This window comes from Bos taurus, chromosome 13 (genome assembly GCF_002263795.3).
Source record: "Bos taurus isolate L1 Dominette 01449 registration number 42190680 breed Hereford chromosome 13, ARS-UCD2.0, whole genome shotgun sequence".
Taxonomy (NCBI): Eukaryota; Metazoa; Chordata; class Mammalia; order Artiodactyla; family Bovidae; genus Bos; species Bos taurus.
Genome location: NC_037340.1, coordinates 22111241 through 22133803, shown reverse-complemented (window position 1 = coordinate 22133803; position 22563 = coordinate 22111241). Strand labels below are relative to the sequence as shown.

General features: G+C 39.4%; 1 protein-coding gene and 1 pseudogene across 8 annotated transcripts in view; one reads left to right on the top strand and one right to left on the bottom strand.

Moving 5' to 3' along the window:
* Positions 1–22563, top strand: part of NEBL (nebulette) — a 380402-nt gene that overhangs the window by 341057 nt on the left and 16782 nt on the right. For 4 of the 8 annotated variants that reach the window (NM_001191413.2, XM_059892603.1, XM_025000589.2 and 1 more), the window contains 5 exons: positions 768–860; positions 2073–2177; positions 3157–3328; positions 4692–4784; positions 6009–6158. In NM_001191413.2, coding sequence (NP_001178342.1) covers positions 768–860; positions 2073–2177; positions 3157–3328; positions 4692–4784; positions 6009–6158 — 613 coding nt within the window. The remainder of the gene's footprint in view (positions 1–767; positions 861–2072; positions 2178–3156; positions 3329–4691; positions 4785–6008; positions 6159–22563) is intronic. The other 4 variants (XM_059892604.1, XM_005214192.5, XM_059892605.1 and 1 more) reach the window with 4 other exon arrangements.
* LOC104973733 (BRCA1-associated RING domain protein 1-like) lies at positions 9718–10757 on the bottom strand (annotated as a pseudogene).

Genomic DNA, 22563 nt, shown 5'->3' with positions numbered 1-22563 from the left:
CTGACAACTGTATTTTGGAGAAATAGATACTCACCTTCTCCTGATGTATTCAGAGTCACAGTTGATGTAACTCCATTACTCTCTAAAGGGAACATGGTTCTGGAGAAGGAGGGATGGAGCACTGGGGAGCATGCTGGCCTTATGGATCACCATGGTTACTGCTTAGGCATCATGGCCAAAATTCTGCCACAGTTAATTACTAAGAAACCATAATGGTCCAGCAGCCTTCTATATGGGTAAGAATATCTTAAAGTAACATCCGTGAAGATATTTCTTACCTTACTCCTTTGTGATGAAATGCTTATTATAGCCTTACTGACGGTACACCCATATAATGAGTACATTCACAGTGATTCTCTGCCATAGGATGAATTAAAATAGAATGATTTAAGATGCAAGCATTTTAAATATGACTAGACCTCTGATGGGTCAGTGGTAAAGAATCTGCCTCCCAATGCAAGAAACACCGTTTCAATCCGTGGTCTGGGAAGGTCCCCTGGAGAAGGAAATGGCACCCCACTCCAGTATTCTTGCCTGGAAAAAAAAAATCCATGGACAGAGGAGCCTGGCAGGCTACAGTCGATCAGGTCGCAAAGTGCCGGTCATGACTTAGTGAGTAAACAACAACAAAGCCCTCTGCTAGCCTCCTTTTTTTCCCACCCCCTCAGCTTCCTATCCTTGCTTAGCTCTTTAAAATAAGTACTATGAGAGTCTTGTTTAGTTGAATTGATTCACAGTGCTCTGTTTTTTGTTTTCCAAAATGATAGGTTTATTATAAATCTCAGATGGGAAGAGCTACAGCTTTAAGTGTAACTCCTGAAATGGAAAGAGTAAAGAAGAATCAAGAAAATATTAGTTCGGCAAGTTGTTTTATTCACTTGGTGCTATCATGAAGGACATGTTCTTTATTATTTATTTGCAGACCAAGAAGCTTTTGTAAGATACGCAGAAAGTACATGTGTTATTTCAGATGACATCTGAAAGCTGCCACTGTCTAACTTTACATTGTCCTGAACCCTACTGATGTTTCCAGATGTGACCAACACTTATATTTAAAGTTTCATTTTAAACTGAATTATGTTCATTTAAACAATGAGTCATGTTATTTTAGCCAGTGTCTTTGAAAGTGGTAGTCTTTGATGTATAAGTTAAACAATTATCATTTTACAGATGTATTCCATTGAATGTTGACTGTTAAGTCCTCTCTGCAAAACAAAATAAGAAATGAATCATTACTCCAAAGTAAGGACTTAGAGGAAAAAACAGTCTTTAAATATATTTAACACAGAAATCGGTTACTCATTGAAGTTCTGTGTTGCATGTCAGGGTCTTATTTGGGGAGTACACCTTCTCTCAGGAAATACCAGGGCTTCTGTTCTGAGTGCACATATCCCTTTATGTCTGCAATAATCCGTATCCTGATCTTACACAGAATCAGCCTCACAAAAAGCAATGTTCTGATAGTCAGATGTCAGAGAGAGCTTTATGCCTGGGAATCAGCATTTAGATTTTAAACTGTGCAGCTCTCTAGTGGCATTTCTGCCCAGAGATGCTGACTGTATTCAACACAAATTACCTTTAAGCTGTGGCTGTTTAGAGGGAACCAAAGGTGGATACCTAATGATTCTTACCATCTGCTCTGGTCAAATAAAAGGAAATATTGATAGAGGTATGTGTGTTATGCATGCTTCCACAGCATTATGGCAGAAAAAGGGGAAATAGAGAAACAGAAAAAGAAATTTAGGTTCCATTTAGTTTTGGATTTTTCCTATTGATAAAGTATTTCCCACTTTTACAGATTCATGGTTAGTGGATGTTGGTCACTTACACATTTGTATTCAGTTTGTAGAGAGATTTCGGTCATCTTTGCTGTAGCCTTTAAAGGAGACCATCAAGAGTAAAATTTTAGCTCATTATTCTAGAAGGAAATGCAATTCACTAAATAAGTTACCTGGGAAGTAATTCAGAATATGTTGTATATGCCTCACTCATTTGGAAAGCTTGAAAAACTTAGGTAATTTTTAAATTATAGTTGTCTTTTTGTGAAGTATGCTCTGTTATTTACTTTGCAGGTAAAATATACCCAGGACCAGAAACAGATGAAAGGTAGACCAAGTCTGATTTTAGATACACCTGGTCTCAGACATGTCAAAGAAGCTCAAAATCGTATTTCAATGGTAGGGTCCAACAGGTCCTCCATCCGTGACTAAAACGTACTAAGGAGTGGCACCACCCCGTGCACCGATGGCGTTGTTCACCATTAATCTGGATAACTAACAAAGCATGGAAAGGCCCATGGGCCCATCCTTTGGGGGGAACTTTCTAATCTTACTGAAATGTACGGGAAATATTTAGTCTAATAAAATAATTTTTCTCGGTGATTTTTTGGGGTGTGTTTTTATTTCTAACGTGACTGCTACTATAAATGCTTTTTATGGAAGATACTTGCTTGGACTTTTTTTTTCAATTAATATTAAGATGGAGTTTGGTGTGTTTACATGTTTAAAGAATATGAAAATATGTATTTTTTTAAAAAACAGTCTCATGAGATATATTTTATATACCATAAAGCTCACCCATTTAAAGTATACAAAGTAGTTTCTAGTATAATTTACAGAGTTAAACAACCATCACCCTAACCTAATTTCAGAATGCAAAAAACACGTGTTTTGAAGTATATGTTTTTGTAACTATATACAAACATTATATATGTAGTTATATGTAACTTGCTCTCTTAATCGAATTTTAAATAATATTGCTTTCTTAAATAATAGTATAGAAATAGCTTATCATTTTATTGCATACTAAAGTTTAAGAGATAGGAAATTAACTTATACCTAAGTGAGTACATTTTAGAAAGTAACTAGGATTTGAAAAATAAATCTTTCAATACTTCTTACTTATATACAAGCTTATATATTAAAAGAGCTGCTAACTGCAATGATGGAAAGCATTGTGAAAATATCAGCACTTGATTTCTGATGCTAGGAAACTGAAATTTCATAAATTATTTTTGGAATAACCGGAAAAAATACATTTATGTAGAAAATAATCTAGATGCAGCTGGTATAGTAACTTTCTTTATACTCAAATTTTGTGAGCTGTATAGCATTCAGGAAATTTCAGTGGAGTTACTATGGTTTTTCCCTCTTTCAGGTGAAATATCATGAAGATTTTGAAAAGACAAAGGGAAGGGGCTTTACTCCTGTTGTGGATGACCCTGTGACAGAGCGAGTGAGAAGGAACACCCAGGTCGTCAGCGATGCTGCCTATAAAGGTGTCCATCCTCACATCGTGGAGATGGACAGGAGACCTGGAATCATTGTTGGTAAGCTGACTGGCCTGCTTGGCAGGTCTGCACAGTCAAAAAGATCCCTGTTTTTATTAATGGAATTCACTTCCTTATTCATCAGACCCCTCCTCAAATGCATGACATGGTGCCCAGGTGAAAGTGGACAAAAGGCAAAGTGTTGTTGTTTGCACCACGTTGGAGGGAATTCATGGCCTTTGCCAGGTGGTGTTGCAAATTCGTTCTGTAGTTGGACATTCTCTGTCTTTAATAACCTTCTGGTCTTGAGTGTTCCTACTTGCTACGCAAAGAGGCAGCCCAAATATCAGACATAGGTGATAATGAAGATTAAGCAATTATTTTGTTTCCCTTTAGCTTATGTGGGCTTCCCTGGTAGCTCAGATGATGAAGAATCTGCCTGCAATGCAGGAGACCTGATTTCGATGCCTGGGTTGGGAAGATCCCTGGAGAAGGGAACGGTTACCCACTCCAGTATTCTTGCCTGGGGAAGTCCATGGACGGACCATGGGGTCGCAAAGTGTCGGACACAACTGAGCATCTTTCACTTTCACTTTTAGCTTATGTACTGATCAATAATTGTACTGCAGACATTGTCTGTATAGGTAACAGAACAGAAGTAACACCATATAGGTCCTTTGACGTCAAATAGACATGCCTGAGAGATTCTGATGGTTTCTACCATGTGAGTAGCTTATATTTTTTTGAATATTATTTCTGAACTGGGAGAGTAGAGCTGTCTGAAAGTCTCACAAATCAGAGAGAAAGGAGCCTCAACCTTCTGTTCTTTCTTGTCATCCAGGGAAAATCTTAGGAACATAGTGTTGAATGGTGACAGAGTGAGCAAGGTTTGTACTAAAAGCTAAGAAAGCAAAGGAAAGATACTGATTTTTTTCAATTTGTTCAACATTTGTTTCTGTTGTAGGAAGATAATTTTTTTTATTTTTGTTTTGTTTTCTTAGACAAAAACCTTTTAGTTGCCTCTTATAAATTACTCGCATGTCCTTAATCAGGAGTTTTAACCCAACATTTTCCCTGTTTCAGTGTGTGGAGAGCATGAGTGATGAGGGTTTGGGGATGTGGGGAGTGGTGTGGTGTGTATGTGTGATAAGTTACAGGCTCCCTGTGGAAGGTCAACAAAGAATAAACCAGACAACTTATATTTGATCGCAAGTTTTTTTAGCAAATCCTGTGAGTGTGAATCACACTGTGAGTGTGAATATCCCTCCGTTCTCCTCTGAAGTCTGCTGCACAGTGGGTTGGCACATATTACATGCTTGCTTTTTGGATATCCCCCTTTTCAGATTTTGTTTGACTCTCTTGGGTGCTGACTTTTTTTTTTTAAACTCATTCTTGATTTGTTGATTTCTTCCTTTGGTAAAAGACCTCAAAGTTTGGCGCACAGATCCTGGCTCCATCTTCGACATTGATCCCCTGGAAGACAATATTCAGTCTAGGAGTCTACATATGCTTTCTGGTACTGCTTACGTTTTGAGTTCCTCCCCATTTACATGGCTTTTGTCCTCAAAGTGAAGCTGCTGTGAGCTCTGCAGGTTCATTGTGCCTTCTGTGTAATGTAAATTTTCAAGTTTGGGCTTCGAAAAACCAAGAGAGTTGCTGTGTTATTTAATATGCCACTAATCATTTATGAAAACAAAACTTACAAAAGAGCTTTTTAATATATCCTAGATTAGTTCTAGGTTTATTTTAAAGGTGTCTAGAGCTTACTTACACTTCCTTTTTATTAGTGAATATGATTTTAGAAGTTCTCTGGGCTTTGAAATGCAGCTATTTGGACTGCACTAAACTGCTAACATAAAGATTTGTTTTATGAAAAGCACAACATTTTAAAGATATAGTTCTTTAAGGAATTCTTTGAAGACTTTTATATAAAACAGAGGAGAGACTTTCTACATAGCATCGTGAACGTCTTAAAATAGGTTTTCAAGTATCCTTAAAATTTATCTCTGAGTTTTTATAAAATGCAAAATTTGTAGTTTACATAGGAAGTTTATTTGACTTTTAACTTCAACTGTATGTTTATAATTAAAAGTAAAACCCAAATGGTTTGGATTTTTGGGTATAGCAATAGCAAGGGTTGATCTTTGTAGGCTTTCAGACCGCATTTAGCAAACTGAAGATTTGACAGTCATGGGACTTTTTAAAACATATAAATAGATCTATCATTTAGGTCCTTCTCTGCCCCCAATTGTGACTCCAAGTTTAATTGTTAACATTAACAAAATTGAAAGTCCAAGGCAAAGTAGAAATTCTAATATTTTTATAGTAATTTGATCCACATAATCAGCCAAATTGTCACCCAAATTTTCTAAAAATAAAGAAAAGGCAACAAATGCTGTATCATTAGTGATATTTGAAAAGAACTATTTATAACTAAACTTTTGATAGAAATTTACTAATTTGCCAGTGTTTTCTTAGTTCTTGTCAACTTCTCATGCCTCATCTCTCCTTTAAAATTTAGACCAAACTGAGTGTGAATGATCATTAAGTCATTTGTGTTGTTGATAATATGTGCTGAAGTTAGGGAATAGATGGCTAGAATTTATAATACCTGAGCTTTGGGGTTGCAATTTAATGAGGGATTATTTTTCTTTCTTGTTAAATTTTTAAGTAATTATTTTGGTTTGTTTGTTCTTCAAGTCACTTAATCACAAATATGAATATTTTCCTTCCAATATAGAAAAGGCGAATCTTTATAGGAGACAACGGTCTCGGTCTTACTCGAGCAGTACTTTTGGTACAGGTCTGGGAGATGACAAATCAGAAATATCTGAGATTTACCGTAGCTTTTCATGCTGCAGTGAGGTAACAAGACCATCTGATGAAGGAGGTATCAAGCATTAACCACTCTCAGAAGTCTCTTTTAATGTATCCCAAGTGTGTCTTTAACAAATTCTTCACTTTTGCACAAACATGGCATGGATATGTTTGAACATTTAAAATTATGTTTAGAAAGTTGAGTCTTTTTTAAAAACTAATAATATGCATTTTTTGCATGCTTGTTTTTCCTATCTTTCCTCACTGTTTTCACTAAAAATGGATCTTTAATGACAACAGGGTCTTGGGATCTGCTACGTGAATCTGTTTCACAGGAGTTATATGTGATGGATATACACAGCCAGAGTGGAAACTTGAGTTCTGTGGAGTTCATATCTGATTTCCATTAAGGAAAATCAATCTTATGGTTATATTTGAGTGGCTAAGAGAGTGCTATGAATTTATGTGTTTAAATATTCATATACAGTTGCAGACAGAGTTAGATCTTGCCAAAAAGAAATGGGGTATGTACTTGGGATGTGAGATTTTTTTTAAATGGAAAATACTGTTGATTGTTAATAATCTTTGTATCTTATATTACTATCCTTGTCCTTTACATTCTTCTGTTTTCTGGATCCAAGCTGATGGCTTAGGTCTAGAAATCGGTCGTTGAAATTGTTTTGGATGTTAAACTACTCTAGCTGTTATTAAAGGTTATGACTAAGGTACAGCCACATTTGAGTGCCGTGGGGAGGGGGAGAGGAATGAACACAGAACAAAAGGAAAACTGAGTTTCCATTACAACCAAAGGCCATAGCACTGAAATCCCTAAGGCGGGAGATTTTGAAGTGGAGGAGTTTAACATCTTGGGAAAAGTAATGTGACTATGGACCTGATGAAACTATGAAATCTCTTGCAATTGAGTAATTGATTTTTTGCACTTATAGGAAAGACCCCTTTGAGAAGAAAATCAATTGCAGTCAATAATCTTAAATTGTACATTCAGACTTGCCTTAGCTTGGTAGAAAGATGTTTCTTTTTTAAATTTCAGATAAAGTGAGGTATAATTGACATATAAAATTGCAAGATATTCTAAGTGTACATCATGATGATTTGATATATGGTATGTTGTGAAAGGATTCTCCCCAGTTAGTTAATTAACATATCCATTACCTCACAAATATATCTTCTTTTTTTCCTTTGGCCAGAGCACTTAAGTTCTACTCTGTCAACAAATTCCATTTATACAGCACAATGTTATCAACTATAGTCACTGTGTTATTCTTTAGCTTCTTGTACCTTATTCATTGTGTATTAAAAATGTGTACCCTTTTACCAATTTCTACCTATTTCCCCCAGCCTCTGGCAACTACTGTTCTGCTATCTGTTTCTATGAGTTTGACTTTTCTTTTTTTTTTGGCTTGATCTTTGTAGAAAGTTTTTAAGAGTCTCCTTCCTCTATGCTTCTAATGTTTATGAACTAGGGTTTCTTTCTTGTAGGTAAGATAAATGTGTGAGAGCTCCTCTTTCAGTGTCTGCTTATCTAACAAAGGATTCAGTAACTTTATTTTTTTGGCTTGGGGCTATTGATTTCTCCCTTCCATGTCCTCTGTGACTCTAGAGGTACAGAATAATATTGATGCCTGGTAAGATAAATAAAACCCAAAGCAAATACAAGAACAAATTTCCATCAACCTTATTTAACTTTCTCAGTTCAACGTAGTAGAACTGATGTCTCTCCCAAAAGCGATGCACCTTAGAGTCTTTGCTTCATCGGGGAGCCTTTAACTTCATGTCTGAACACACAAACACAGCATTCATTCATTTAATCACCAAATGTTTGAGCGCTTTTTGTGCATCAGCCAAGAGCTCAGATCTGGCAGTGTACATAGCAGTGAGCAGCAGAGATACACATCTGCTCTAAGGGGTTTGGAGTCTGGTGAGGACCCTGACATTGAGCAGATACTTACCCAAGTAATCTATAATTATGAACAGAGTAAGTGCTGGGAGGGGAGCACGTGGGGGCCACAAGAGGGTACTCCATCTGGCCTCGATGTCACGGGAGCCTTCCTCAGGGAAGGAAGATTTGAGCTGAGATGTGAATGCTAAATGGAAGTGAACTATGCCAATGGGCTTTGGGAAAATAATGTTTCTCAGAGACAGAACAGAACACAGAAGTGGTGCATCAATGAGACATTCAAATGGAGGCGTTGAGCAGGCAGTTAGAGTCCAGAGGAGGAGGCTGCACTGGAGACAAATGGGAAGTCATCACCTGTGTCCGTGATCAGGTCTTGGATTCATCCGTGCGGATAAGGAGAGTTTGAGCCCCCTCCTGCAGGTTTCTCAGCTCCGTCTATGCCAGGGAGGAGTTTGGCACTTGTCTCCGATTCTGTTGGCTCATCGAAAACCCACTGTTGTTGGTTTATCTTCTCTTCCTCCTCTCAAGCCCACTACTTTCTAATTATTTCTAGTAAGAAGACCCTACACTATGCCAAAATGAATAAGAAATGTCTCCATTGAAAGAAAGTATACATAAGTGTTCTTATATTTAAGATGGAATTTGAGTAAGAGTAACACAGGGATGGGGGAGCCTGGTGGTCTGCCATCTATGGCATTGCACAGAGTCAGACACTACTGAAGTGACTTAGCAGCAGCAGCAACACATGGTTAAGAGAGAATAATCACGTTTATTTTTTAAAGTGGAGGAACATCAGACTCCATGAAAGGTGGTGCAGGAAGGTTTTTGGCAGGAAGGAGTGTCTCCACAACTTAAATAATGCCTTGTAAGAAACGCTGACTTCTTGGAGATGTTTATAACCTGTCATTGTCACCTGATAAAAGGCTTGTGTTTGGTGACATTTCCAATTTTGGGAAGTTGATATTGAGGGATGAAGCAAAAGTGTAGATGTACCAGTAAGTTTTTATAACATTAGCACAGTGGCTTACCCACAGTGTATCTAGGTTAATTCAAAAAGATTTGGGGATACCTGAGAATATGCTTCTAATTTTAAGTGAAGCAAATCATAGTCTACTGATTGGTACCTTATGTCTGTATTCAAACAATCAGTGACATATCTAGCCTAATAAGTCCAAAAATGCCTCCTCACCTTCTCCACAACATTCTGCTGCTTTTCCAGGCCTCCCGGGTTGCTAAGTAGCGACTGCAACATTCCAGATACTAACTTTACATCCTTAGGAATCATCCTCCACACTTGTCTTTTACTCACATCCACATCCAAACCATTAACAGATCTTACCAGCTTGCCTGGGACAAACACATCCAGAATCTGACTGCATGGTCCACCTCCTCCCCTGGGCCCCCACCGTTCCCCCATCTCAGCTGCTGCCCTCTCTGCCTCCAGTCATCACAGAAGTTTCCAGACGAGTTTCCAGCTTCTGTTCTTGCCACCCCAAGCCACCAGCCCTCTCTCTGCCTTGGTCTGTTCTCCACCTGGCAGCTGGAGGCTCTTTGCTGCTAAGTCGCTTCAGTCATGTCCAACACTGTGTGACCCCATAGATGGCAGCCCACCAGGCTCCCCATCCCTGGGATTCTCCAGGCAAGAACACTGGAGTGGGTTGCCATTTCCTTCTCTAATGCATGACAGTGAAAAGTGAAAGGTAAGTCGCTCAGTCGTGTCCAAATCTTCGTGAGCCCATGGACTGCAGCCTACCAGGCTCCTCTGTCCATGGGATTTTCTAGGCAAGAGTACTGGAGTGGGGTGCCATTGCCTTCTCCGATGAATGAGTCTACCTATTTGTAAAAATATGACTGATGAAAACAATGCAATCACTAGGTTATCACACTGTGCGAGTTCGGTTGTCAAGAGGGAGCAACTCAAAGGACATCACACAATCTATAAACCAGCTGGAAGGAGCCATCCAGACTTTGCCCTGCCGAACCCTTTCTGGGCGATGATTAGACAAGTCCTCATAGATAATATACTGTGTGCAGAAGTGCTGATCAGAATCAGGTTTGGCGTGGTACGCGACTGTATTGATGGTTTGAGTCACGTCACTGTCTGGCTTGGCCTTTCTAATGAGGATCTGGCCCCCACCGGCAGTGACAAGCTTAATAAGGTTGTCCTTTGGATGGTGTTTGAAGGTTCCCCCAAAATAGAAGTAACATGCATCACACAGCTTTGGCAACAGCTGTTCTCTGTTGAGCCTGCTTTTCTGTGGTCCTTCAGGAATTTCATACTTTTTTTCCTGTTCACATTCTTTGCTTTGCAGACATGTTTTCACCCATTCAAATTTTAGGATCCAGCATCCACTGAGAATTCCAAGCATACACTTCAGGGTGCTTTGGACTGTATCTCCAGAACATGAGTTACATGTCCTGACATGAGTTACTGTACTGTCAAACTCAGCAGTTTTTAGTCTTTAAGAATCGTTGCAAGCTCACTGAGCATTCCTAAGGATGATTCCTAAGGATGAGGTTCTTTAGGAAACACATAAATCTAATACCAGTTAGATCACATCATTTTTCTGCTACCATTTCATTCTGAATAAAACCCAAATCCTTGCCGTTGCCTACAGGGCCCTCTTCCGACCTGGGCCCCGACTGCGGCCCTAAACCATTTCCTGCTTTTCTTGGTTCACTCATCCTCTCTCCCCATCCCAGTCTCCCTGCTTTTTACCCACCTTTGCACCTGCATGTGCCCCCAGCTTGGACTCTCCCTCCCACTGCACCTGAGCTATCTGCTTGTCTAGACCTATTTTTCTTCATATCTTTGCTCAGGATCACTTGATCAGAGAGACCCTCTCTAACTACCAGATATAAAACAGCACTGCTTCCCGTTCTGTCTGGCCCTTTACTCTTTGCTCTTTATTCATAGCACTTGATATCACCTGAGATATATATTTATTTGTTTATGTGTTTGTCTGTCTCTCCTAACTAGGATAGATGCCCATAGTGAAAGTGGAAGTCGCTCAGTCGTGTCTGACTCTGCGACCCCATGGACTATACAGTCCATGAAACTCTCCAGGCCAGAATACTGGGTAGCTTTTCCTTCTTCAGGGGATCTTCCCAACCCAGGGATCGAACCCAGGGCTGGGATATTGGCTGTTTTGTTTACTATGATTACTCTGTCTCCAGCTCTTAGAATAAGCACTCAGCAAATATTTGGTGAATAAATGAAATGGTCAAATTAATATTTTTTTCCACACATTCCACTCCATTTTTAAAACAAATTTAGATATAATTGATGTATAAAATTGTATTAATTTTAGGTGTACAAAATATTAATATCTGAAAAATTAGAACTGCATATATAAATATATGTAAGTTTTAAAAAAAGTATGAAAATCTGTTATGCAAGGGCTTCAAGAAAAGCCTTCCATTTTTGTTTTGATATGTTTCAATGACATTAAAGCATAGCTGAAAGAGAGAAAAAAACCTGAAAGTGGAAACACTCCAGGATAGTTTCTTTTCTGGTGGGGAGGCAAAGAAGTAGTATCCATGAGGTCCTGGTTGCTTTGAAATTTGGGGTCCCCTTTGAAATGCATGCTGTGCTGAGCCCTGGTCAGGAGGTGCTGAGTGAGTCTGTAGAAGGAGGTAACTTTCATGGTGATGACAGCAGTTTGATGAAAACCTTTAGTGTCCTCAGTTAAACACATACATTTGTTTAAATACTATTCTGAAAATTGGAAGGGACTTTAGAACAATGCTTATTATTGGTAAGATGGAGAAAAAAGAGAATGTTTGTATTTGGAGATGCCATCTTTTTCTTTATTCCAGATTTTACTGATTTCTTTCCATTTAGGTTAGAATTTCATACGATAAAAAGAATGAAGTCCCAGAAAGGTGATCTTTCATGTTGGGCTGACTCCCTGCTGTCGAGATGGCGTGTATCGTAGCTTGTCCTGTGGTGGACAGAACGGTGCGCAGGGGCAGGAGGCTTCATCCCACTCTCGCACTGCTCGGTCTGGGGTCTCGGGAGGTCACCCGATCTTACCCGGCTCAGATTCCACTTCTGTAACAAGTAGCTTTTCTAAGATGTTTTACATTTCCTAAGCCAAGTGCCATAATTGAAATAAACTCTTGTTTTCTTCTTTCTCTTCTTTTTTATGTATGAGAATGTGTTTATGTCCTGAAGGTGACCTGCTTTACTTTGTGTATTGAATGACTGGACAGTTATGAGAATTATAGTTTCGGGGTCCTTTTTCTGAGTTACAGGAAATTTAGGTTGTTAGGACAAAGGGTTAAACAATCAGCTCATTTCCTTGAGGCAGAAGTACAATGTTTTCATCATTCACATTTGGTTTTCATGAGCATTAACATAGAAGCCTTCTCCTTTGCATTTTTATCATTGTTGTAGTTATGCGCTTCTCATGATATTTTCCCATCTTGCTTTGATTGCTGAATATTTTCATTTTCTTATGAGATTATTTTGGGCTTTCTTTAGTTTTAGGTCTACTTTCTAAGATATTACGTTACCAAGGGGCTTGCATTTTCCATCTCTACTGTGTTGCCTTGCTTCAATAAAGGAGGCTTTTATTTAAATGTCATCTAATTTTGTTTTGATTCTTGAATGGTATTATTTGAAATTATCTTTATTGCCCTGTGGTACTAGATTAGGTTAACTTATTTCATTTGACACACATTTCCTTGAGTGGGAATAATCCTGATGATTTCTGCTTATTTCACTGCAAAGTTTTCTTTGATCTGTGTGTTTGTCTGTAGGTCACTTGCCGGCAACATGTATTTGCCTTCTGGTACTGCTTTGTATCTCTTTGGTTTCTTTTAATTCACAGTGTTTTGTATTACTTATATTTTTATGTGTTTGCCGTCTCACCCCGTGTTTACTCTTCTAGTTCAGTTTTGCTTCAGGCATTTTATGTGTTTCTATTTTCCTCTGGAGCATAAAGGGGATGGGAGTGTGATGGGGAGGAAAAGCAGATGCACTTTTCAAAGCCGACCTCCTCAATGTCTCAGCCTTGTGAACTTTTCCATTTTGCTCTGGAAGGAGCTTATTGGACCAGAATCCTCGTCCTGCCTTAAGTGATGGAAAACAAGTTTCAGAATTCTGGGACAGTCCCAGCTAGGCTGTGCTTTATAGCATTCCATTCCATATAATATGTCCTCAAAAGAGGTTATGTTGCAAGAGATGCTTCAATACCTTCTGGAATTCTCAGGATATGGTCTGTAGACGTGCCAAGAGGGCAGTGCACCAACTAGATAGCCAGCGGCCCTGGTTAAACACCCATAATTCCATTTGTCCATTAACCAAACATTTATCCAGTATCTCCCATATTTGTGAGATTCTGGAAACACAAATATAAAAGATAAAGTTATTGTCATCCGTGAACTTGCTTTTTGGTGGGTGAACCACATGCACGAAGCCTTTGTGCTCAGGAAGGCATTGTGATGGAGAATTCGAATCAGCCAGGCTGACTGATGGGAAAGAAGTGTTTTAGGCAGAGAATGTAGCATGTGAGAGAGAATATAGCACATTGGAAACTTAATGTATTTGGCATACGTTAAGCCCGGGGGCTGTGCATCTAAGGGATGAGCCAGAGCCAGAGACTGGGTGCTGCTGAGCCACTGTCTCTTCAGAGGCAGAGTTCTGGGGAATATAATTGAATACGGTTTCTTTGCATGTTTCCTTGGACTTCACTGTGCAGGAGACGTAGAGGCTGTTTAGAGGACCAGTTACCTAGCCTGGTAAGCCACTGAGTCTGCCTTGGAAGTTTAATCCACTTAAGCATCCATTTTGCTTTGAATAATCTAGATTTTACCAAGAGTCTTGACTCTTTGGGCATCAAATGACCACAAGGTCTTATCAGTCTTCTGGAGGGATTAATGGTGTAGAGACAGCCTGGTGGATTTTTATTTCAAATATCACAAGTACTCTTACTGTTGACATTTGTCATTTGTGTAGAAGAGCAGAAACACCAAACCCTAAGCACCTTCCCTCCTACTCTAAGACTCCCAGACTCCAGACGAAATGGTCAACAGCTGGATATTTACTAGGCATCTTAAGTCTTATGTCTAGAACCAAAATCTTATTTCCTATCTTCCCCACAAAACAAACAAACATCTGCTCTTGCCTTTGTTCACCAGCTCAGCTGATGACTCAGTACTTCACCTCAGTACTGAGGCAAAAACCATGGCGCCCCCCACTACCTTTCTTCCTCTCACACTTCACATCTGATCCATCTGTAAGCCTGTCAGCTCTGTCCTCAGAATGTGTTTATGTCGCATCCAGCCACGTCTCACCATGTCCACTGCAGCCCGAGAGAATCACCATTCTGTCTCCTAGAGAGTGCGGATATTGGCTCCTGGTCTTTATAATTCCATTCTTACTTTTTCGAGCTGGCCACCACTTGGCTGCCAGTGACCTTTAAAAACTTGCACTTAATCTCATTACATCTTTGTTCAAAATAATATAATGGCTTCAATCACACTCGGTAAAAAAACGAGATCCAGTCTACAAAGTGTCATATGGTCTGGCCCTTGGTCTTGCCCCCTGTTCATCTCCTGGACTACCTGCTCCAGCCACACAGACCTCTGGGCTGTGGATGTTAGGTGTTCTCTCATGTGGGCCTTTGCAATCTCTGATGCCTTTGTCTGGAGCAGTCTATCCCAGATATTTCTGTGGTTTGCTCACTTCCTTCAGGTCTTTGATTAAATGTCAACGAATCAGAAAGGAGAAGGGGGAGACAGAGGATGAGATAGTTGGATGGTATCACCAACTCAATGGGACATGAGTCTGAGCAAACTCCAGGAGATAGTGAAGGGCAGGAAATCCTGGCATGCTGCAGTCCATGAGGTCGCAGAGCTGGACATGACTTAGTGACTGAACAACAGCAACAACAAATCAGAAAGGGTTTCCTTGATCACTCTACCTTGAAATCTCTCAACCCCCACACACTCATAACTCTCCCTTTGCTTTGCTTTATTTTTCTCTATAATTCTTTTTAAGCTCTGCTGCTGCTGCTAAGTCGCTTCAGTCGTGTCTGACTCTTTGTGACCCCATAGACGACAGCCCACCAGGTTCCCCCGTCCCTGGGATTCTCCAGGCAAGAACACTGGAGTGGGTTGCCATTTCCTTCTCCAATGCATGAAAGTGAAAAGTGAAAAGGAAGTCGCTCAGTCGTGTCCGACTCTTAGCCACCCCATGGACTGCAGCCCACCAGGTTCTTCTGTCCATGGGATTTTCCAGGCAAGAGTTCTGGATTGGGTTGCCATTGCCTTCTCCATATTGAGGCATACTTGACATATAAATTTTGCACCTATATAATCTATAAATGCTGATGAGTTCAGACATGCACATATGCCTGTGATATGGTCACTACATTAAGGTGATGAACATGTATACCACCTCTGAAAATTTCCTTGTGTTCTTTGGTGTATACATTTGTGTCTGTGATAAGAACACTTAACATGAGAACTACCCTTGTAAAATATTTTAAAGTGCGTAATACAGTACTGTAAACTGTAGGTGCAATGTAGACCTCATATTAGACACTCATGTATATTGTAGAATATATAAATATATTCTACTTAAATTTGATCTGAAATTTAAAGAAACAGCTTTGCTGCATGTGTTAAATCTCTAAAACTTGGCATTAGTCTTTATTAGTGTTAATTAAAGTTAATTTGACTTGAATGTAGCAGTGCAATAATAATCCTGGTTATAATTTTTTAAAAAGAAGTCGTGTAGAATGTATTACCAGAATGTAACATTGAGACCTATGTTTATTACAATACCTGAGTCAGCTAATGACCTTTCAAAACCAAGACATCAGTAAATTATTCCTACATTAACACTTCCATTCTCAGATAAATACTTTTCTCTCAGTGTTTTGTTTATTGAGGACGTCTGTTCTCAGCAGGGACTCAGTAGAGTAGAAGTGCCCATCAGAATTCTGAAATCCATGCCTTTAATGGCTCCTCTCTCGGTGTACTCTAGCTTCTTGTTCAATCGTGAAATACATGGAGTCAGAGAATTGAATGGCCCATGTGGCTTTCCTTCCGGTGCCCAGCACAGGACCAGGAGCGCCCGCTCGATGAAGAGCTTGAACAAGTCATCGCTTTCCTAGGCTCAGTGAAGACCACTAGGACCTGCCTTAAGTTCCTAAAAGACAATAGACATCACGGAGAGCTCAATTTGCTATGAAACGGGGAACAGAAATGTTAAACGCAGGCACAATAATAAACTGCTAGTGTATTTTGAAAGGGATGCGTATGTATCCAATCAGCAGTGTTTCTAAATATCTTTTAATATGAATAGTGTCCATAGTCACAATACTTTGCCCAGTAGTCACATTAATTTTTCTGTTGATTCTCTTTTCCCACTGAAGAGTTCTGTCTTATGATTTATAGATGGTTTTCTGTCCCAAGTTCATGTTATTGATTTTCAGTGATGAGCATTTTTAAAATTAGATAACCAGAACAGCCTACAAGAAAATACACTCTGGATTTTAAACTCTTTGCCTTCATTTAAAATAAGCTTTCCAGTATTTCTATTTTTGCCACTAATTCAGTTTTGTGATTACTGATTGACAACCCTTAATCCCCTGAAAAAAAATGCAATCCTTCCCAGCCTGACTTCTGTAAATAAAGTACATTCAATAAGAGAATCCCAGTCATATTATTTCCCTTCTGTGTATTTGAGTGTTGTTTCCCATCCGGTTTTGAGATGTCTGCTAGAATCTGTCAAAAAAGTGATGGTTTAATATCTTCATTTAAGTTTAGGGCTTCTTTGGTGGCTCAGATGGTAAAGAATCTGCCTGAGTATGGGAGACCAGTGTTTGATCGTTGGGTTGGGAAGATCCCTGGAGGAGGGAATAGTTACCCACTTGCCTGGAGAATTCTATGGACAGAGAAACCTGGCAGGCTACAGTCCATGGGGTCACAAAGGGCCTGGTGGGCTACGGTCCATGGGGTCACAAACAGTTGGACATGACTGAGCGACTAACACTTTCACTTTCACTTTAAGTTTAGGAAGGTTTAAGGAGTTGATTGAAATACTGAATTTCTATGGTGAAATGAATCTATAGGAAAACAAATGATTCCTTTATAATATAAAATCCAGTTAGTAGAACATTACATAATTATATTTAGCCATTTAGTCAGTAGATCTAGCCTGGGAAAAAAGCACACAATGTAGATTGTTAGAAACTCTTCTTTAGTTCTGTTGCTCCCCCAAGAAAAAGGTTCAGGGCTCTGACTGAATTTGAATTCCTTAGAGAGACTCATATTCCTAGTATCAATAGACTTGGAATGAAAGAAACGTCATAAGTTTCCTTTTCTGAGTGTGAAGTTGGGGAAAGGATCAAATACTAATGAATAGCACTTGTTCCAAGATACACATGTGTCTTTCATTGATTTGCCAAAATTAAATCAAAGGATTCCATATGTGTCTGAAGGAGAACCATCTGACACTTGAAGTAGCAAACAATAAAACTTTAAAAATATATTTCCTGTGAAGCTAAGTTGATTGGGAAAAAGAGAAGGTTTGATCATCAAGGATATAAATGTGGCTATAGCATCTGTGTCAAATGAGTAAGCTTTGAAAGAGCTTTATAAATCGTAAATGGCTACACGTATAGGAGAGACTGGGCATTCTTGCTTTCTTGCTTTCTGTTTAGTATTTTGTTATTATCTATTATTAAGTATTGTTAAACATTAGCAATGAAGATGGGAAGTGGTAGTTTTGGTTTTTATATAGATCAAAATTGAGGTCCAAGTTGGGTAACAGATTGAGTGTACATATATATTTACATTTCTGTCTTACACATAAAACAATCAAGTTGTAATCTTATCTTTGTAGTCACAAATTTCCTTGTTCTCCCCCAACTTCCTATTTCATCCAGGTGCCCACATCCTCCCGCCCCAAGCCCCAAGCTAGTAGGTCATAGGGGTTGGATCGTGACTTTACAGGAACTACTTAAAATGTCCACAGGCTGATACAGCTGGGCGATGGATCGAGTTTCTGGCCTTCATTTTTCTCATTAGCTCCTGCCATCCAGGCTCCTTGTTATATGCTGCTTCTCTTGTGACCAGATTTCCTATTTCTTATTGTCTGATCTCTGCCCTCCTCCTAAACACTCGGTTTATGCTGCATTTCTCAAACATTCTGGTTCTTGATCTTTATCTTACACCATATACCTGACCTTTGTACTCTGAATTTATTTACTGTTCTGTCAGGCACTTTCCTAGAGCCTGTCTCAGTGTGCTTACAAATGTACGCCTTGATCACAGTGACCCTTTATTCACCTTCCTACCTGACTGGGACTTTTCATACCTGTCTATTTCTCTGGCCCCCACCACTCACCTTGGATGTAGAGCTTGGGCTCTGGGAAAGCCAGACAATCCTTGACATTCAGTTTTCCACATCTCCCTATCTTCAAATCATATCAGAGGCACATTGCGTCAGTTTCATAAATGTTCTTCCATTGGTTGAAAAACATGCCTGCTTATTCACAAATGTAATCAATACTGAGACGTGTCTAGATGTGATATTTAGTGTGGCTTGTTACTAAGGCAGTCTAATGTAGAACTATTCAGGAAGTCCTCGTGGATTGATGATGCTCCTTAAGAGTATCTTATTGGTGCTAGAATAAACTAAATGCATAGTTCAGTTTTATATCTTTAAGAATATATTACATATATTGATCCAATAAGTATTTACAGAATTGCTTCTTCAATAGTGTAATGAGATTTTCTTTCATTGTACTTGAATAATGATGAATCTTGTTATGTAAGATAGATTTACACAATATCAGCAGTAGCGGTCACTGAGGAAAATTGGGATTTGCTGTGAGATGGCTTTTCAGTCATGGCATAATTTGTGTGCAATAGCTAGTCTCGGTGGTATGGCTTACCTAAATGGAAACAGTGTCCCCATCTACCTGCTGTCCTTAAGTTCTTTTTTGCTTTCATCTTATGAGATAACTGCCCCAAATTGTATAGTTCTTGTCAGGAAACCACATACGTATCCACAATATGCATGCCTTCATTTTTTTTTTTTTTTTTTTTTTGGTCTTATTTTGGAGGACTGTGTGCATGTGGCTGTAGATAGAGATATGTGCAATGTGGATTTTGTGCCTTGAGAATAGTATTAAAGACTCTCTAATCTGGGGCAGAAATTATTTCCTTTTCCATCAGTGACAGACCTGCTTGTATTTGTGGTTTGGGTTATGGTTATAGTTGGGGAGATTATTCTGGCTTTGATAGCTAAAATTTAGAAATACATCTGAGAAGAAAACTATGCAAGTTGAAATTCAAATGTAAATGTAGGAATGAGTTGACTAGATTATTCTGAAGCAAAATAGCAGATATTCTTTAATCCAAAGCATTCTACTTCTATTCAAACCACATTATGTCACAGCTCAGTTCTGTCATTTCAGTCATTCACAGACTGAAGTTTTCCAGCGAAAAAACAGTTAGCTTTGAAATCAAAATGTATTGCTTTTCTGGTTTTTTGAGACTAATTACGTTTAGCTGGAAGATAGTTTAACACATAACTAATTTTGTGTCTTTTTCAACATTTAGGAATTGTAGAGTCCCAAAACAATATTTCAGAAGTTCTTACTTGAGACATCTAAGCCAAATATATAAATAAAATGGCCAAATGTATGTATGTATGGCTCTAAAAAGTACATAATTCATATATATTTTTCCTTTTGTGATGAACAGGTAGTTAGGAATATTTAACTAGCCAACATATTTGATTGAAGCAACATTTAAGTCTGTCATTTAAGTTTAGGGAAGAAAATGTTTAGGTAGTCTCCTGGGCTTAATTGTATTTTCGGCTAGATTCTTGATATGTCTGTGGGAATCAATTTGTCACTATGCTGATGATGACTTGAGGCAGTCACAGTTTTCAGGCTGTTTCTACAGGATGGTTTTGAAAATTGTCAAGTGGCATCATGATGGGGGTCTTTCCTGCTTACTGGAAAAGTAGTTCAAGTCATATTAAGAAATGTGACTTGAACATAAACTTGACATTATTCAAACGGGGTAAGGTGACTGAATGACAGTCACCCTGGGTAATGTAGGATAGTACTGGCCACAGGAAGAAGATTAAACACACATTCAGATGCACACCCCAGAGACTAATCAGAGGCCAGAATGACCCTTAGAGATATCTCAAAGCTGTTGCTTCAGAAGTGATGCTGCTGTCTGTGATTTCAGCTTGCTTTTCCAAAACTGAATGAATTATTCTCACTGTAATTTGTTCCAGGGATGTTCAGGCACACCTCATCAACCACAGACATGGGAACTTCTTGTGGAGTTTGTACCCTACGTTTACCACAAAAAGTCAGTGGCAACTGGAGTTGCCTCTGAGATCATACGAAGCGGCCTTGTGCTTCTCCCCATTAGACCTTGTTCTGTTTTCTTCCCTTCCCTCTCGCTCCCGTCTGCCCCACTGGTGGGGGTATGTGGTTGATGCTGACTGTTCTGACTTAAGGTCATGCCCTCTCCACGTCTAGAAGCTCCTCTCCACACCATAGAGCTCTTCCACATTTCTGAATTCATAATGCATATTTGTAGATTCCTCTTTTGCTACCTTGTCATTTTGCCCATGATCATGTTGATGTGGTACAGCCCAGAGTTTAGTTTCCAGAGTCAGATTGTTAGCATTTAAGTACTAGCTCCTATGTGGCTCTGATATTTCTGACCAAGTTACTGAATCTTGCTAACCTTTGGACTTCCTGTCTGTAAAGTGGGCATTTACTATCTGTAAAGTGGTGACGATTCCACCAGTTTGTGTGTGTAACACACTAGGCGCAGGGCCCCGCATGGTTTAAGGAGGGGGACCAACCGTGCCCAATTAACCCGAGACCAAGAGGGCTCCTGGGAAGCAGAACCGTCAGTGCAAAACCTGAGAAAGTCGCAAGCTGAGTTAGTCCCCCTAGTTGTAAGCATTTCATTTATATTATTCAAATTTATTGTATTTATATTTTGTATTCCTATGTTCCATCTTTCCCCTGTTAGGTTTCACAGAGGCTCACATCTAGGTGCTTAAACATCTTCATGTGTACCGCATTTTCCTAAAAGAGATTTAAATTACCTTATGGTAATAAAATTCACATACAACTAGAAAATTAAAGATGACATGGAGGAGAAATTGTTAGGAATGTAGCACTGGCTTGAGAGATAATTTTTGATTTTGCAAAGATAATTTTAAAAAATGTATTCCAAATGCTTAGAACAGTGTGAATAATAAAAGAGGTTAACTGTTACCTCCAGGAAAAAATTATACACAAAAGAAAATATAATCACAGATTGCTACTGTTTAATCAAGTGATCAAGCAATCCCAAAGCACAGTGTGGCTGCAGGGCTGTCTTGCCACACTTCCATAAATCCAGCTGGTAAGAAAACAAAGAGGCCTTTATACCCACAACACAGCAGGCAGCATGGGCTTCATGTGGCAAGGATGCCGATTCCCTGTGCCCCTCCACCCTCTGAATTCCAAGGAAGATATGGCAATAGGTCATGGGTGCAAGCCCAGGTAGATGCTGAGCACACAGAGGTTATGTGTCACAGCTGAGAAGGGCTAAGGTTAGAAAGCTCGCAGTCATGTAAGATAATCACAGATTATCTAGCAAACCTGCCCAACTTTTGCCCCATTTTAGGGAGTGTCTCCCAATTACGGAGACATTATTTGTATCAACCCAATTAGGAAACAAGTCTTCTCTGGGGAGGAAAGGGAAATTTTATTATTGGAAAGACATTTTTTGGCTGCAAAGTCTACATTTCCTCTCAGATGGCCCTGCCCTGGTCAACACCCCAAAAGTGGGGACTTTGTCCACCCCTCTGTCATTGGTGCCATGTGGTGCTCGCCTCACCAGGAGTGTCGCATGTTAGCCCCTCAGTTATCCTGCAGTGAGCTGCTTTTGGCTCAGCTTTCTTCCCACAATCCCCAGTTGTTCCTTGAGTCCTGGGTTAAATATTTGCCCGCACAAATAAGGACACTTATCCATTCATGAGGGCTCCATTCTTATGACCTAATCACCCCAAAGTCCCTATCTCCAAATACCACCACATTTTGGGATTAGGATTCAACACATGAATTTGTGGGGATACAGACATTTGGTCCATTGAAGGGGGAGAGAGGGAATTTGGGAGTAGCATAAATAGGGTCACATGTGCCCCTGAATTTGTTTCAGGTGGAGAAGAAGGAATCCGGCGGTAGCTTAGTTGCTCTTTATTGTGGCTGCCCATTTGAATTGCCTGGAAGATTTAAAAAATAAAACACCAGTGTCCACTCCTTCCCACTTCCACCCCAGAGACTCTGATTTAATTAATCAGGGTGGTAGGGAGACATGGACAACAGCCTGGTTTTAAAATACTCCAGGTGAATTTAATATGCAGCCAGGGTTGAAACTCACTGCAAGTAACTGAATCCTCTCTGTCTCTTCCTTTTATTTCCATAGCGACCTCATGGACTGTAGCCCGCCAGGCTCCTCTGTCCATGGGATTCTTTAGGCAAAAATACTGGAGTGGGTTTCCATACCCTCCTCC